The sequence below is a fragment of the Protopterus annectens genome, chromosome 7.part0, assembly GCF_019279795.1.
Source record: "Protopterus annectens isolate FY-2018-M chromosome 7.part0, PAN1.0, whole genome shotgun sequence".
Classification (NCBI taxonomy): Eukaryota; Metazoa; Chordata; order Ceratodontiformes; family Protopteridae; genus Protopterus; species Protopterus annectens.
The window spans coordinates 589,888,004-589,907,154 of record NC_056739.1 but is presented as its reverse complement, the minus strand read 5'-3'; the positions used below and the strand labels follow the sequence as shown (position 1 = coordinate 589,907,154).

Here is a 19,151-nt window from a genome sequence, read left to right as displayed (position 1 = left end):
TCAAAATTGGAATAATACCTTCCTTGCCCACTGCCAGGAGGTTTAGGATAAATAGTTTGTTTGTTGTAATCCTGATCATCCCGAATAATCTTTTTATCCTTCTTGTGTTTAATAGAAACCAATTTGGATTCAATTTGGTTAAAGACATTGTTGAAATGAAACTTATGTTTCAGAAAATCAAGATCTGTGGGTATAGATTTCATAAGCTTGTTAATTTCTTCTTTAAGCACAACCATCTGATGGTTGTTTTCACATAACACCAACCTGGCTAGGTCCAAACCAATTCTGTCAAAAAGTTTGAGTGATTCAATGTCAAAGGGTGAATTTTGCTCGACACCTTCAGGAAATTTTCTAAACCTCATACCTTTAGGGACATGTTTACATTTGATACTTTCATCAAGAAAAAAATTGTTCAATTGCAAAATTTGTATTTGAGCAAAATCTTGTCCAACATCTTAATTCACTCATTCAGAGTTAAAAATGCTCCATCAGCAGATCAACTATATTCTCTGTAGGATGGCTAGTTTAAATTGTCAAGCTATCTATTAACGTTATTGGATTCACTAAAGTCCAAAGGCAAACCTGAAGTATCATGTTCAACATTACGATATCAACCTTCTTCTGGCCACTGAAAGACCAGGGGAGTCCCAGAATTGTGTATCAGGTTGGAAAAAACACTGTTGTTATTTCCACCATTAACTTCCTGTAGATATTGTGACAGCTGCTGGAGTAAAACTGTTAGATTCCCCATAAGTCCAGGTAAATTCACATTGTTGAAGGAAGAACCATTGGGGGTATCCAAAGCAAAAAGGTCCTGTGAGTCTGGTGCAGGCATACCAAAGAATGCTTGAAAACCAGTAAACCACTGAAAACCAAACATAACTCAGGAACTGGTACAAAAAACTCCACTTATAATAAAAATGACCAGGTAGCCAAGAACTAGGAACAAACCTTTACTGCCAAAGTTAAAAACTATGATTAAGTGCCTTCATCATCTGCTGACATCCTCAGAATCATTGAATGACTTGTACTATGCAAACAGCGAATAAAAATTCATAGGCACACACACCCTCCTTCAGTTTTGTCCAACAGTAAAATGAGGAACATGAATAACTTCCAATCAGGTAACTTACAAAAACATCCAATGAAAATTGAGAATCAAACTCCATACCTCTTGAATAAGTATGCAAATGCACCCACACATGTTGTCCAATGAATTACTAGAACTACAAAGACCAATAATCTGCTGAAAAAAGAAAAGCTGACCAATAAAAACAACAATAAGAAAGTCGTACTCTGGAAAAAGATTTTTATACTCTTGTGGCCCAGTTTTTCAATTCAGTATAGCACTAGCATCTAGCTAGGAGAAGATGGTTAAACAGGTCACCAGTGAAGTGGTTAGATGAGGGTGCAGAGAATAGGAGGTACATGTAGAGGACATACAATCAAGACAGGTAAAGGGAGAAAATGAGGCCAAAGGAGTATAGTAAAGAAAAGGAGGTAAAAGGTAGCTCAATGGCAGTTATACGTTTAACAAAAGGGTGACAAGTGCATGTGAATAAAAAGGGCTGGAGAACACATATTCCCTGGTGGAAATTCAGGATTCTTCAATGTGAGTCCAGAAACTCTGAAAAACTAAGTGTGATCTGTGAGGTATAACAGTGAAATGTGAAACTTACTGTTACACCTAAAAACATGTAGATTTTGTCCCTCTGCATTCCACACCCACATTATGTTTATGTATGACCTTCAAGATCACTGTAGCTGAAGAACAGGGACTATGCCACCATACAACAATTCTGGAGTAAGCATAAATTTTCTTGTAACCAAATTTAAAATTCTTACTGTTCTGAAGATTGCACTCATGGTCCTGAAACATATTACAAGAGCTCCCAAAAACTGGACTTCAGTCAGTGCTAAAAAAAGAGTGGGCTCTGAGCAGAATAAGAGGCAGGGATGAAGGCATTAGGCTATTCAAAAAACATATAGGAAGAGAAACAGGACTGCACAGATCAGTCTAGGATGGCACAGAGCTAAGCAATCTGTATATGTTTTAAATATGGTACATCAGCAATTTGAAGCAATAACAAAGGAACATGAATATGTCAAACTGTTAACACTTCCACTTTCAAAAAATGATACAGAATTCTCAGGAATAAGCAACATAGATGCAAAAAGCTAAGCAACTCTTCTTTAGTTTCTTAACTAGAATCTCTCAGAGAAAATTGTTCAGCAAACTTACTTAATAAAGTTAAGCAGAGAAAAAAAGATAATCTCATTTGGATATATTGATGAAAAGTAAACTGACAGATAGTTGCAAGACATCTGTCCCTCCAATAGATACATCCAGATTGTTGTTGTGTCTTTCGGCTTTTAGGGGTCGCCACAGCGGAACTCCGGTCCGCTAATGATTGGCAGTAGATTTTTGCGTGCTGGCTTGCCAGGCCTAATGCACAACCTTCAACGAAGGAATGCCCATTCACGCATGTCGCCACACAGAAGACGCTCAAACTGAGAATCGAACGGGCAATGTCTAACTGTGAGGCGACAACATCCAGATTGTAATGGATAATATTATAGCTGATAGCACAAATTCATAAGCCATCTACTACACAAACCCCACTAGGTGATATCTAAGGCTGCAAAATGTTCATATGTATAGACATCCTAAAATGTTAGCAAGTAAAGGTTTCATTGACTTGCTGAATATGTTAAGGGAAATCATTTTCATAACATGCTTGTCAATCCCAGTGTGTGCATTATGGTCCTGCAGCTGTTCTTACAATTTAATTTATGTAAACTAATTATTTTTCTTTGGTGGAAAACACAGGAGGTGTTGATGAAACACTGTAGCTTAGAGATAACATACAAGACTCATTATAGGGTAAAGCAATACTAAATCACCAATGCATGTGCCTTTGATATCATCACTATTTCAGATTTGTTAAATAAAAGAAAATCTCCTTTTAGCTTTCAGAGCAAATGAAGCTAAAGGTAAAAGAAGTCTTCCCATGTTCACTGCCTGAAATTACAAGGATAACACAAACATCATAAGGACTTTTAAGTATGTGTGAAGACTGCATCATTAAGGTAAGTGCCAATCTTATTATGCATGCAAAGTCAACTGCTTGATAAGCAAATGTGTTATTTCCTAAATAATACATTTACAATGTTTACAGAAATTGTGTTGTTCATCTTTAAATGTATTGTTTTGTGTCAGATGCATGTAGTTTTTGTGTTCTAAGTCTCTGTGCCTTGTCATTGCTTAGGCTAATAAATCCAGGTAGTTGCCACATATATTATGGCCCTCTACCTCCACTGCTAACTTCTTTAGTTAGTCCTTTGCTGTGGACTCAATGATTCCCTTCTAGGACCTTCAGAATTTGGACATATCCATCTCAAAAGGAGGACTGTCCCTCTACATGTAGAGTTTGTCCTTATAGTACCCTCTGGTTAAATGCCACCCCCTCCTTCAGAGAGAAGAATATGGGCAGAGTGATACCATATTGCAGCTGCAGCAAAGGTCTTAGTGTGCTAAGGGGATAGGTAACTCCTAAATGAGCACAGCAGTGATATCATATACATCAGTGCAAGCAGAGCTAGATCCACTCTCCCCTGACAGCTGAAAAATTGGTAACTTGCATTGTTGTCATGGTAACATTTCCTAGTCTCCACTGGGAAGTGCCGTGATTGCAAGTAGAGACCTACTCCCTGTCCCCCAGAATGGATGAACACACCTCAACCACTCATTCCCAGTCTTCTGCCTCCCTCCTCCTCTGCCTCAGCCTGTAATTGAACTTTGATCATCTCAGTTATAGTCAGAGCTTTGTCCCTTTATGTTTCAGCACCAGGTAAAGTTGTTGGTACTTTTAAGGATGTTTTCATTGTTGATGCCTCCCATGAGGCCCTCTGTAGTGCAATGCAAATGGCCATCAGAATAGTCTGAATTGGCAATCACAGAGGGATAGAGCAATGACTGATGCTAGATCTGATATGTGAGATTTTAATTTCATTGTTGATAAATTAGTTTGTTATCCATTTAAATGAATTGGTCAACTCAGATCTTTTTCAGCCACTTGTTACCAAAACATAGCTCTGCTATGACAACAGAGCTTGTGGAATGGTTTCTGACCAACAAAAGAAAGGCAATTAGAACTGCAAAATTAAAGGTCTTTGCTAGAAGCAATAGGCTTACACCATCTTATGGCAATACAGAAGAGGGATTTAGCCCACAGATTAAGTATGATCATCAAGGTTTATGTTTGATTAGAAGTAAAACATCATATAACATCAAGATACCTTTTATGTCCTAATCTAGACCCAATGCAGATGAACCAGTGAGACAGAGAGATTGTTACCAGCAGGATACAATTAAGGGAGACACATACTTTTAGGTGTGTCAGCTTAAGGGTGTATGTGGCTAAACATATTGTGGTCACTTGCCTGATATTGTTCCTAAGTCCTGTACAGTTGTCAGTAGACAGGTCAGGAGGCACAACCCCCAAGTGGGACAGTCTGTGTTACTGAAACTTATGAGCCAGAACAAACACATACCTCTTTACCCTCCACAACACTGTACGTTCATACATGTCAAGGGTCCCATGATTGCTATGACAAATGGCAAATATACCTCAATAAAATAGTGTTCTCTTTAAATGTTTTTATAATGAAGGCAAGCATCTGGGCTTGGAACATGCTACTGGATATGAACTTGTTTTAGAACCAGGTTTTTTTCCTGATCCCCCTCTGATGTTGACATGTGGTTGTGACCAGATTCTCTAAGACAGTTCCAAGTAGTCCAGCATGTTTCAAAGACTATATATGTTGTGAAATGACTTTCTTATCCATGCAGGTGTCATGGAGATTGAATAACAATGAAGCTACATCAAAATGTCTAGTATTTTCCTATACTGATTTTGATGTTTCACTATATAAATATTTTTTGTGAAGCACAATTCATTTTTAACTGCAATTGCTGTAATCAATATTTGGATTTTTTATTGCCAGAATATTCAAACTATATTTCCACTACACTATTTCCTGTAAAAAGAAATACAGTTCTAAAGTGCATTCCTCATATGTGGTGAACTATTTCTAAACAAGGCAACTCACATTGAAAAACTGATCAATGCAGAAGGCATACATCTTATCCCAACAGATGAATTCACATTTAAAAATAATAATAACAATAATATTTTTTTCTGTTGTAAAGAGTAAGTACCCTCTTCCTATCTATTACCTCAAGTGCTTTCATGGAACCCCTGCTAATATTTAATATTTTTGTTTCTTTTTTTATTTTTCTGCACCAGTCTAGACCATTATTCCCATCACTTGAAGTTTTTCATCCCATATATTCAGTTTAGCTAACATCGTAATAATATCTCTTCTTCCTCCATCTTCTAATTTCCTTGACCTATGGGGGGGGGGGTTGTAATTTTGGCAGGTCCTTTAGCTTCACTTTCCTATATATTGATTTTTTGACTGCCAGCATAAAAAGAATAAATAATACTTTATGTATTATCAAGGCTGACAAACTGGCATTCCATCCAGTCAAGGAGCCTTGTTTATAGGTTCATAGGTGTGTACTAGTCTAATGGCCCTGGAGCCTTTACAAGCCTAGCCCATAGGATTACCCTGGCATTGTGACACCCAACCTTAGTTCCCAGTGCCTCTGTCGAGTAAAGCCACTGGAGTGATCCCTGGGGTGAATTTTCTATTTCCCATCCACTCATCAAGATTTCTCTTGAAAAGGGCAAGTGAGGTGCTCTGTTTAACATGTATGGGAAGTCTATTCCATAGCATGGGCAGTCTCTGGGATATGAACCTGTCCCTCCAGCATGTTCTGTTGATTGTGGTAATGAGGATGAGGTCTCTGGAGCATGTGGTATGGAGAGATTGGGATTTCTTTAGATGTTGCATTTCTAACAGAGCTGGGGTCAGACATGGCTTTGTAAATCAAGCAGAGATCACCTCTAAGTAGGCGATATGAGACAGAGAATAGTTGGAGTTTTTTGAGTCTGTCCATATAGGACAAATGTTTAAGGCCAAGGATCCTCTTTGCAAGGTACTTATGCGGCCTCTCCAGTTGCTGCAGGTGTTTACTGAGGTAAATGCCAAATAGGACATTGTACTCAATGATTGGCCTAATGAAGGAAGAGTAGATGGAGACAATGACCTCTTTCTTCCTGAATGCAAAACCCTTAGTAATGAGATGTGCCACATAGAAGGACTTTCTGACCACAGTGGCAATGTGGTGGTCAAAAGAGAGGTTGCTGTCAACCTATGTTCCCATAGCTCTTATAACACCTTCTGTATTCAGTGGACTACCACCGATGTGGTAATTCATGGGAACTGTGTTTTTCCCAAAGGGGATGATGACACATTTTTTGGCATTAAGCTTAAGGCCATGGTTCTGACACCAGTTGTTGGTCTCAGTGAGGCCTTTCTGTAGGATGTCAACATCACTTGGGGAGTTAATAATAGCTCCTAACTTGCAATTGTCTGCAAACTTTGTCAGCCAGAGTCCCTTTGTGTTGGCCTGGACTTCAGAGAAGTAGATACTAAACAGGAGAGGATGCAAGACCGAACTCTGTGGACTCCAGTCATGACTAGTCGACAGTCTGACTTGGAGTCAGCTGCTTTCACACTGTGGGTTCAACCTGTGAGCCAGTTTAAAACCCACCTAGTGATATAGGGGTTGATGCCTAGCTTAGTGAGTTTTTCTATGATTCCTGAGTGGGGAATGGTGTCAAAGGCCTTGGCCAAATCCAGGTAGGCTGTATGAACCACCTTGCCTTCATCCACAGCTCTGGTGACTGACTCAAAGAAGTTGACCAAGTTGAGCAGGCATGATCAAACCTTCACAAAACCAAACTGTGAGGGATCCAGAGTTTGGAGATTCCCTATATCCTTGTTAATTAGGTCCATTATGATGCATTCCATAGCTTTGCATATCAGACTCGTCAGGCTAATGGGGCGATAGTTCCCAGGGTCTGTAGTTGCTCCTCCTTTGTGGAGAGGGATGACTGTAGCAGTGCGCCATTCAGTAGGGACAAAGCCTGAGGTGAGGCTGTGACTGAACAGGGCACACAGGTGTGGTACCAGTTCACTCTGTTGTTTATGTAGAACACAGCCAGGGAAACTGTCAGGTCCCATAGAAGCTGTATTCTTGGCCTTGGATAGTGCTGTTTTAACCTTTGCAGCACCTGGTTATCTACTGGTACTGTGACTCATCCTTTGGGAGGGGAGAGAGGGGTAAAGTTGGCACTGAATCTGCCGGCTAGTATATTGGCAATATCTGTTGGCTCGGTATAGGAGGTACCATTGTGCAGTAGCTCAGAGAAAATCTGGGTATTGCTGTGGAAATTCTTTACATAGCTATAGAAGGCCTTGTGGTTGTCTTTACTGTCTGCTACAATTCTATTTTCATAACTAGCTTTAGAGGATTTGATGAGGGATCTCAACTTTTTGTTGAGGCTGATAAGGGAGTTTTTCCAGTCTTGGGAGTTCACCTTATCCTGCATCAGTTTCCTCCTTCTGTTGTAGAGTTTGTTTATGGCGGGGGACCACCAGATTGACTTCCTTATTTTGGAGGAGAGCGTCTTGGTTATATTGGGTATGGGAAGATCCATGCATTTGTGTATGTGTTCGTAAAGTGCACTGGTGTATGATTCGGTGGTCATGGAACTATTCTCCATTTGCATGGGTGCCATGAAGTTAACCACCTCTGTTTTTAGGAGCCCAAAGTTAGCTTTGGAGAAATTTTTCATGGTGGTTACGTTTATAGGGGTGGGAGGGATGTGGATTTCCAAGTTGATTATTTTGTGGCGGATCTAACCAGGGAGGAGTTGACTACTGGTGTAGCGCAATGGTTACCCATGTTAGTAATGACCAGGTCAAGGATGTTCAGTGGCGTAACTACGTTAGAAGCGCCCTGAGGCAAACTTTTCCTAGGCGCCCACGGAACCCAAGCCATCGAGATGACCAAGCCAAAGAAATCACATATAGTCACGTTAAACGACCTATGACAGTGGCATAAAACACTGAAATCTGGAGACGTGCTATTTCAGCAAAAAGTAAAAAAAACACAATTATAAAACAGTACATTATATAGATACCAGAATGTGAATTGTACCTCCATTGTTCAATCCTACTCCTAGAATGACTTCTTGCGGGCTTTGTTATCAGCAAAACTATCAATGATCTTGTCAGTGTCCACATCTTCCAGGCGTCGGCTCTCAATCGACAGAATGGCTAAAGAACTAAGTTGAACCTCAGACATTGTACTACGCAAGAATGTCTTTATCAACTTCAACTTCAAAACTTCTTTCAGCACTGGCAACTGTCACAGGAAGTGTCAGATACAGCAAACAAGCAGTGATTATATCCGGAAAGCTGGAAGATGATTCTGAATGAGTTATCAAGATGAATTCAGCCAAGTCCTTGATAGATTTCAGCACTGACAATGTGACACTGAAAGTCATTTTGAGCAGGAGCAGTTGGTCAGACAGCTCATCTGAAATGTCATCCGAGTACTCCGTGATCAGACTCTTTGACATCTTTAGCAGTTCGTCATCATTCGTTTCAGTAATTGTCATAGGTTTCAAGCATGTGAAGACTTGGTCAGTATCTTGCAGTGACTTGAATCGTGTTGTTATCTGGACAATGGCGTTGTCGATGATTCTGTTGAACACTTCGACCTTATAGCGCTGTTCTGCTGACTCCAGTCTGCAGTCATTTGAAAGTTCATCGTGAAACTTCCTGACACGAGAAACCATCTCTGAACTGTCAAACTCGGATGGCATGCCCCAACTTTGAGCTAACTCCTGGCCGAAGAAAACAGTCTCCCAGTTGTTGCGAAGTTCACTCAGGTCCTTTATTGTGATTCCAACAGAATGGAAACAGATGTGACATCGGATTGTTGTGACTGCATTTTCTTGGAGATAATGTCTAGTGGTCCCAGAATGCGCGACAGTAAAACAATGTTCATCATTGACAGCTCAAAATATTTCTTCAGCGACGATGCCTCACCTTTCTCATTACTGTCCTTGCCAGTCAGTGACAACACAGTCAACAGTTTCATCACGTCGACAAACCGGCTGCGAAGAGCTATCAAGGCTTGATTCGTGATGACCAGCGTGTAGGACAAAGTCGCTTTAATGTAATTGAGCAGCAGCTACTATCTTTCTGTAGCGATTCCATCTGCTAATAGCACTGAGGAATACATACAGCTTTTCCAGCATGTCAAAAAAGTTCCGAATGTCCTTCACGTTCTTAACAGCATCATTTATGACTAAATTTAATGCATGAGCACTGCAGTGAACATAACGGGCCTTTGGTGCTTTCTGCTTCATTAAAGACTGGACACCCTTGTAAGCACCACTCATGTTGGCGGCTCCGTCATATCCTTGACCGCGAATCTTCTTCAGGTCAGTGACACTTTCAATTTCCTTTGTAATTACGGTTGCCAAATCTTGACCCTTCTGGCTTTCAACATCGGTGAACCCCAAGAATGATTCCTGGATATGCAAGCTTACCGGCCTCCCTTCGTCATTCTTTTGACAGTCACATACCGAAATATTTTGCTCAACTGATCCATCTTTGAGCAATCCACTCCATTATAAGAGATACAAAGCGATGCATCGGCCATTTCATCTATGCTCTGCTGCTTTACCTCTCTTGCCAGAATGTAAATGCTTTCATTTTGAATCGGCCTGCTCAAGTACTTGGTGGTTCCTTTTGGCTGCTTCAGCAAGTTTTCCAAAACAGGATCATACTTGGCAATTAAGTGAATGAATTCCAGGAAACATCCTCGTGAGCTGGGCCTGTCATCATCGGTGTAGCTGTCAGTTTCATGGTGACCTCGAAATGCGATGTTGCATTTTGACATGGTAATGATCAGATTCACTATGCGATCCAGAACACAGCGCCAGTACTTACGGTCTTGCATAATCTGTTTGTCGGTCAGGACATCGACAGTGACATTGTTCTTCCAATTAGTAAAAATCTGACAAGCTTTTGCGTGGGTCGCTGAATTTTCATGTATCTGTATGGAACGCGACAAATTCTTCCAGTTACAAGTACCGTCAGTCCATGAATCACCAGTTCTTATCGGTGATGCAAACAGCCAACATGGAATGCAGTAGCACTTGTCACCAGCCATGCTGTAGGACAACCATGTTCTTCTGAAACTCAAGTTAGACTTCGTTTTGCGTGTGTAGAAATGTTCCTGGAAGCTGCGGCCTTTATTAAGACCTTCTGCCTGTTTTGGGAACGGACCAGGCGGCTGCAATGCACCACTCATCACAACAAATCTCTTTTCAAAAGCGCTTAATGTCTTGCTTCCAAAATATGCTCGGTCAGCAGAGGGCGGTAGCAATTCTGTCGATGCACTTGATTCTGGTAGTTGAGCCTCATGTTTAGGAACATTCTGTTCATTCAGGGCATCATCGGATTCAGAGTGAGTACTGGCATTCTTCTGATCGTCCTCTGGCTGCCGAATATCTTTGTTCGTTATCCCTTGTCCTTCTTCCCGCTGTTCCAAAGTCACACTACAAGATGCTTGTGGAGCAATAAAGTATGCGCTCAGTTTTGGTACTTTTTCAGCAGTTCACTTTCTGCAACCTCTTTCTGTCTCTCGCTTTCTCGCTGAGCACCACTAAGCTTTTTCTTGCCACCATCGCGGGAATTCATACTCATCCTTCTGTCTGGGACTCTGGATGCAAATCAGTCAGAGCAATATACCACTAGCCAAATCAGCTGCTTTGTGAAAGAAAAATACTGTGTTACCACCATATATGCACAATCTCTGAAGTAGTAAAATCCACATTAAAAAAATCTGTAACTAATAAAGAGGCTGCTGCTAGTAAACAACTTTATATGTCATTGTTTCATCTACAAATAAAGTGACTGTTGCCCTTGAAGAATAAATTGCCTTTGTTGCATGCATTAAAACATAAGCTAGTAATACCGCAATAGGGAATGGATAGCAAACTGATAACAGGTTCATAGTTACTAGGTATCTTTGCCAAAAAGGACTGCAGCATCCACCCCCCTTTACAACACAGTACAGTATCAGCAATGCATCTACCTACTGTGGGAGTAGAACCCACAGCCTTCAGCATCAAATATAGCCCCCAAACATTCAGTGAATTCAGTTCTCACCACAGCTCTCAACCTCTTAGCAAAAAACACCAGGACAAAGCCAGTAATGGGGGAATATAGCCCCCAAACATATTCAGTGAATTCAGTTCTTACCATAGCTCTCAACCTTAGCAGAAAACCTGGATGAAGCCAATAACAGGGGGAATACAGTCCCAAAGATAGGGATACATTTCAAATATCCATCTTATACACTTAGAAAATTGCTTTTGTGTCACCATGCACTTTCTAAAGAATATGAAGTCTGATATTCAAATGAGTGTCATTTTATTTTAACATTTGTTAACCAGGAAAGTCTGACTTGGAACAAAAGCTAATGTTTAGCAGAGGCTCAGGGAGAAACACTCCAGACACACACACCTCTCACTCTGAACTAAATCCCACACACACACCTCTCACTCTGAACTAAATCCCACACACACACCTCTCACTCTGAACTAAATCCCACACACACACCTCTCACTCTGAAATCCCACACACACACCTTTCACCTGCTTGCTGAAATAATGTACCTAACTCTATGAGAAATTAGTTTAATCTTAAAGTACTTGCCTGTGTAATACCCCATAAGAAGCATCAATGCTTCCAGAGTTTAGAGATAGTGAGTTCATCTGCTTTGCTGCTTAAAGTAAAAAAATTCTGACTTATTTTAACTTTATCTGTTTTTTTATCTAAACGAAGTTCTCTAATCCGTTATTTGTCTTGTAAGTGTATTCCTCTATAGTCTATTTGAATACAGCTTGAAATTTCTGCATGTGGCTTTGGCTTGAATTGTGGTGGAAAAGGTCCTTTGACCAACCCACATCACGTACCCACATAATTATGTAAGTAAAATAGGGTGCTTTCAGGATGCACTGTATCACTGTACTTTGCCATGTTTTGGAATGACATACCACCAGAGAGATTCATGATTATACTGCTATGTAAATAGTTTAAGGAATATTTAAAGAAGTCCATAGGATACAATAGCAAGCATATATGCTGCAAAACCATATGCATACGGGCAGGGACAGCAAGAGCAAAACAACCAGACAGTTGCACCTAGCAGAAAAGAAAGGAGAGCTGAGGCCACACAACATGAGTGATGTATCTCATAGTAATATGGAATACTACTGGAGCTAGTGCTGTCTGTTCTGATATTGATGTTTCAAACTTCTAAAACCTGTATAAGATATGGAGTAAAGGACACCTACTGGACATTAATTGCTATCTAAACACTTTGGATTGTTCCTACTTTAATCTGATTTCTTCCAACGTCTCAAGGACAGGACATGTAGAAGAGCTAATCAGTTATCAACAACCACCTTACCACTTTATGTTTCTATCAAATATTAGAAATGAGTACCTGTAATACCAACAAGTACATCATAGCAGTGTGCAGTGACATCAGAATATCTGGCATCATCTCTTGTTTTTAAAGCCTAGTAGTGAAATTGTACACAGTAACTCATGCTTTGCCTTGACATTGCATTACTCATGATTGGCTGACGACACAACCATTCTGTTAATGCTGATGAAAGCTGAAGAACAGTACATGGAAATGAGAATAAGCAAGTGGGAGGAGCTCACACTGTCCCATGCTCTGGCAGCCGATGGCAGTAGACTGCCCCAAACTGCCTTGGTTAAGGCCATGAGTAGACACCCATGCTTCTTTGGGTGTTTTAAGTCTGATTGCACAGTGGCACCTTCTTCAGGAAATCCAGACCCACTCCTCAGACAGATAGTTTTAAGCCATTCTGATATTCATGCCTAGAAACTACCTGGCAAAGCACTCTAATACAAACTATTGCCTTGAGTTAAGTTTGATGACTATACAAAACCTCTGAGAAAGGTTGTGAAGGGGCTCAGAGGTACAGGGTTACCACCTGTCCCACTTTAGCGAGGACAATCCTCTTTGGGCAGTTGTGTCCTACAAAAAAAATTATAAAAATGGCAAATGTCCAGAGATTTTAGGACAAAATTATTTCCTATATTTTATGTAATAGTTGCATAAAACAGTTATTCTGTGTCTGAAACACCTAAATATTATAAGAAACAGAATAAGCAACTAAAATGTTACCAGAATAAGCTTTTATTTAGGCAAAATTGAAGTTCTGTCCTTTGTACTGGCCATGGGTATGTTTTAGCCTGCAAAATCTGACATTTCTACAAAATGTCCCACTTTGGGCATTTGAAAAGGTGGCAACCCTACAGATGTATCATTCAAAACAGGAGTCTAGAAAAAGAGATGCAGTACTGAAAAGTAAGGAAAGACTCTGATTAGAGACATCATCGAACTTTGCAGCACCCAGTTCAAGTCAAGTCATAGAAGACCTTTAAAGTATTACACATTGAAGTAGCCTGTAGTTCTGAAATACTTAATTATTAATGGAATCTCTAAGTATCCCATAATATCTTGTGATGTAAAATACATCCAAGTTCATCCTGTTCATAAAATATTTATCCAGTTATTTTATGGTACCTGCTAAACCCCCACCCCATTTCCTTGCCAAAGGCAATTATTTATTTCCTGCTGAAATGTCCTATGGTCAGTTTCAGCTATAACATGGCTATCAAAGAATGCTACTTGGTCACAAACAGGACTAGATTTTAGAATGCTAGGTGCTGCAGAAAGATAATTTCCATTTACCTTAGACAACCCCTGTAGTGTACCACCAGCAAACTGCTACACCATTATCATACTTAGTAACAACATTAACAACCAGTATTCAGCATAATTAAACATGTCCCTAGGAACATGCGAATACATGTAAAATCACAGTATCCATTTGGCACTTACAAATAAGGTGTGAAAAATAATTCCCCTTACCAATAATTGCTTTCTTATGTTGTACGTTTTCAAGGCACTGAACTACAGCATCTGCAATTTTAACTAAAATACCATACATAGAAAAGTAACAGAAAATCTTCCAGCCTTTACAATAAATGCATACAGCCTCAAATGTCAATTCCAATCTTCTTTTCCATCCTAAAATGTTAAATCTATGCTAATCACTGCCTACCAACCTTGAGAATTTTTACTAAGCAAAAGCTTCCCAGCAGATTATGTTACCATCAAGGATATGAGTGACTGAATAAGCAAGTTACACAAACGGGCAGCTGGCTATTTCAAAAAGGAGTAGGACAATTGCTAATATTTGCAGACGGCAGAACTCTGAACACACAGTTTCCATTTATTCATATTTAAATTCTGTACTCATCAGGTTCACTGCTCCAGCCTCAGTCTCTCAGACAAAAATGGGTGCTTGCAGAAGGACAACATTTGCTCTTTGTGCTCTTGACACTTCTTATCTTACACATGGATGTCACATGGTTGCTTCTGCTTCAGGACATGACTTGTCACACTCGGCACTCGCCACATGCCAACACACACACCGACCTCTCTCGAGTCTGAACTAAATCCTACACAGTCACACACACAAACAAATCCCATACACACACACACCTCTCACTCTGAAATCCCACACACACCTCTCACTCACTCTGAAATAAATTATAATTAAAAATCACACACACACACACCTCTCACTCTGAAATCCACACACACACACACACACACACACACACACACACACACACACACACACACACACACACACCTCTCACTCTGAAATCCCATCTTCCACACATTACTCACTGTTAAATCCATCTTCCATCCTGTCTGTCCGTCCGTCCGTCCGTTTTCAGTTCCCCGGACCTCACAAGTTAGTTGAGTTGAGTAGTCCTCTTCAACCGTCCATTTTGGTTCCTGCTCCTCGCAAAACTTGATGTGCTGCACAGTCACGATGATGTCCCAACTACACTTCTAAAAAAAAAAAATAATTTTTTTTAATTAAATAATGCCCTGCCCAAAGTGCCCCCTGCTGCTTGGCGCCCTGAGGCAATTGCCTCACTTTGCCTCTGGTAGTTACGCCACTGAGGATGTTGCTACCTCTAGTGGGTGTAAGAACAAGCTGGTCCAGGGCATTGGAATTAATGAATTCCAGGAAATGTTGGCAAAGTGTATTGGTACATGAGTAGTTTTCCCAGTTAATGGAGGGGTAGTTGAAGTTGCCCAGTATGAGAGTGTTAGGTTGGACCCTCATATTCTCCAGGGTGCTTAGGAGCGTGGAGTGTGAGTCTTGGGTCATGGGTGGGGACCTATAGCAGGCTATGACCTGAATCACAGTCTTACCCAAATGTTAGCTGCACCTGAAGTATCTCAGATGCATTATGTTGGGCTACCAGTCTGGAGGTGTGTGCATCCTTTATGAATATGGAAATTCCATTGCCTTTGGCGCTTCGGTCCAAGTTCTGGGGCTGAAAGGTGTGGAATGAGTTATAGCCTGGTAGTGCAGGAGTGCTTTCTGCTGCCTTGAACCAGATCTCTGTTATGGCACAAATGTCGATGTTTTCCATTTTAAGGAGTGCTTCGAGCGAGTGCATTTTGAAATTTAGACTTTTAATGTGCAGCAACATGACCCTCAGATTGTATTTGTTTGTAGCTGTTATGGTGGTAATTTGGTCTTTGGAACACCACCTAAAAAAGGCACTATAGGGGTGGCAAGAGCCCTGGCCAGTATCCAAAACCCATGGGTGACAGATGCAGGCCATCTATGGCAAAGCATCGAGGTCTGTCAATCATATCATCCCAGGCAGACAGATACTGGATCTCCTTAGAATGACACCAGAAACTTAGCCAATTGTTGAAATCAATCATTTTTTGCTTGTACTGTGGTATCATTCTGGGTGGTGGTAGGATGCTGCTCAGATCTGGGGTCAAACCCGCCTGGGCTACATAACCCAACAGCTCCTCCATGTCTCTTTTCCAGGGAGGTACATCTCAGGTCATTCACACCCACATGTATAATGACAGAGTCATATTTGTACCTGTTGTTGAGGGACCTGAGTGTGTGCATTATGTGGTGGATCCTGGTGCCTGACAGGCAGCTGACCGCCACTTTCTCCTTATTCAGCCTAGTGAATGGGACATCAGTGTGCCTCACTATCGAGTTGCCTATGACTAGTGTGTTGGGCATGCTGTTTTGCCTTAGGCCTTTGGTTGAGTGGCACACAGTTTAGGAGAGTTATGTGTCTCATGATTAGTGTTGTGTTGTGGTGGTCGAGTGCGTTTCTGCCCTGGAGGTCTCTACTGTTTGGGTAGATTTTTATTGAGAGCCCCCATGAAGGTGGGTGTGTGGTTTGTGTTTTTATGTGAAGGCAGTGCTGGTGTGTATTCTGGAGAGCTATGTGTTCCATGTGGTGAAGTGCAAGTGTTGACCTTCTCTTGACCAGCTATTCCGGTCTTTGCTGAAGAGTTGGTAGCTTCCAATCTGGATATATAAGTGCATCTCTCACAAGTCTGAGTGGTGGGAGGTAAGACAAGAGGGTTGTCAGTGTACATGAGGCAATTGCTACATTGCCTCAGGATGCCCAAGTTCACCAGGTTATTAGGAGAAAGCACAGGGAATTGACCTTTAGGCATGCCTGGAGGGGTGTGATTTTATAATAAGTACTGGAGCTGTTTCCTTGTAGAACATTTAGTGCTGGTAGCACTTTTGTGTGCTACAATAATTGCTACAAGAAGTCTGGTAAAGTGCTAGACTAATAAGCTAGTAAAAGTGCAGGAAAGGAGACAACTAGCAGATCTAAGGGAAAAATTGAAGAGCAGACTTTGGCACTGCTCAGAAGCTTACAAACAGTCCTGGATATAGCAAATCGGTATCGGGACTAGACTAGTTACAGGAAAGGCAGGAAAAGCACAAATGTGGGTTTTTAAACCAGAAAGATGAAAGAGATGGAAAACTGGCCAAACAGCCAATAAACTATAATTTCTGGGCTAGAAACCACTCTTCTTGTGATAGATAGGCTACCTAGTGCTTACCACTCCCACTGAGAAGCTAGAAGGCTTCCCACCAACACAGAAAGTCTTGGGGGCTCCAAAGCTTGCAAACAGTCCTGGATACATTAAATCTGTATCTGGACTAGACTAGTTACAGAAAAGTTGAGAAACAAGAGCAAATGTGGGCTTTTAAACCAGAAAGTTGAAAGAGATGGAAAAACTGCCAAAATGGCCAATAAACTACAATTTCTGGGTCAGAAACCACTCCTCTTGTGGTAGATGGGCTTATCAGGCCCTGTGAGGCAGACAATTTTAGTACAAGCGTGCAGATTAGTTTTTAGCTATAAAATACAGTAATAAGTATGCAGCAGACAATAAACGTGCTATAAATATCTTAGAATTAGCAAATACTAGTAAAAATAAGCAAAAAACAGGATACTTAATGTTATATATCACAGATCAGAGTTTTGCTCAGTGCCACTCCTGCAATTAGCTCTGTGTGAAATGGCACAAATACACACAAGGTAACTTCTTAAGTAACAGAAGGTTGAAACCAGAAACAACTTTAAAAAAAAGTTCGAAACAGCCAATGAGGTGCTTTCTCCAAGCCACAGTCCAGGTAACCCAAATCAGGCAATGACCATAAACACTACACTCTCACTAAAATGTAAAATGGTTTTTGCTAAACTAAGATGGCCTGGAAAATGTGCTCAGACACACAGCCTCTGCAACCAAACAAGTAGGCCCAGAAACACAGTCCTGAATATGGACTATGCTACAGCTACTATCTATACTACATAGGCAGAAAGTACAGAAATGTTTATCATAGCAGAAAAACAACAGTGAACCTTTAATTGAAGGTTTTACACAGATAAATGAGCAAGGAGACACTAGAGAATGCTTTTAACTGCAAACAAATCAGTTATATAATATACTCCTTGGCAGGAACAAACAGATGTTTAGCAAATGGAGAAAATTTCCAGTTAATATCTTGCAAACAGTGAAACCAGCTAGAAAAGATTTACAAACAGTTTGGCAGTAAAAACCTTACTTATCAGGCCCTGTGAGCAGTCTTAGTACAACTGTGCAGATTAGTTTATAGGTATAAAATGCAGTAAAAAGTATGCAGCAGACAATAAAAGTGCTATAAATATCTTAGAATAAGCAAATACTAGTAAAATAAGCAAAAAACAGGATACTTAATGTTATATATCACAGATCAGAGTTTTGTTCAGTGCCACTCCTCCAATTAGCTCTGTGTGAAATGGCAGAAACGCTCACAAAGTAACTTCTTAAGTAACAGATGGTTGAAACTGGAAGCAACTTTACTAAGATGGCCTGGAAAATGTGCTCAGACACACAGCCTCTGCAAACAAACAAGTAGGTCCAGAAACACAATCCTGAATATGGACAATCCTACAGCTACTCTCTATACTACTTAGGCAGAAAACACTACAGAAATGTTTATCATAGCAGAAGAACAACAGTGAGCCTTTAAATTAAGGTTTTAAACAGATAAAGGAGTTATGTGTAGTATTTATGACTTTTGCCAATATGTATGATAGGTAGTGTAATTAGTATGACAGCAGTTGTTGGAACTGAAGTAAATGGCTTTTCAACCAGATATCTGCTTTTGGCAATAATCCGGCTAGTAATTATTCAATGATGCATGAATAACAATAGAAGTTTATGCTATATTCTACACATGACTGTGCTAGCTACTTTCACATTTGTAAGGGTACTGCCGTTTTGTTTTGTCCATTTACTTGACAAGTCACATAGTTATTTACTATAATCTCTGCACATCTGTCAATGTCTAGAAACCATATCCTCTGTTTAAATGTATTTGTCATATTTTATTTAAAAGTATAACTTGTCATGAAATATTTCACTTCAAATTGATGGTTTAAGTACATAAAACAACTAGGAAGACTGTATCGAAATTAATAGACAATTCTTCACAAACAGCACTAAGGCAAAATAGCACAAACCCATCTACTATCCATACTTCTATATGCCTCCCCTATCCTCACCAATCTTAGAAAATCAGATATAACTAAACTTCATGCCTGCTATAACAAAATTGCAAAGTTCGCTTCCAATACCTCACATCTCACACACCACTGCTCAGTCCTAAAAAAAAAAAAAAACCTCAGCTGGCTTGAACTTT

General features: G+C 40.3%; 1 protein-coding gene across 1 annotated transcript in view; it reads left to right on the top strand.

The window, feature by feature from the left end:
• Positions 1–19,151, top strand: part of LOC122806612 (mucin-3A-like) — a 90,034-nt gene that overhangs the window by 54,278 nt on the left and 16,605 nt on the right. The window contains exon 2 of the mRNA XM_044077179.1: positions 2,971–3,090. Coding sequence (XP_043933114.1) covers positions 2,971–3,054 — 84 coding nt within the window. The 3' untranslated portion in view covers positions 3,055–3,090. The remainder of the gene's footprint in view (positions 1–2,970; positions 3,091–19,151) is intronic.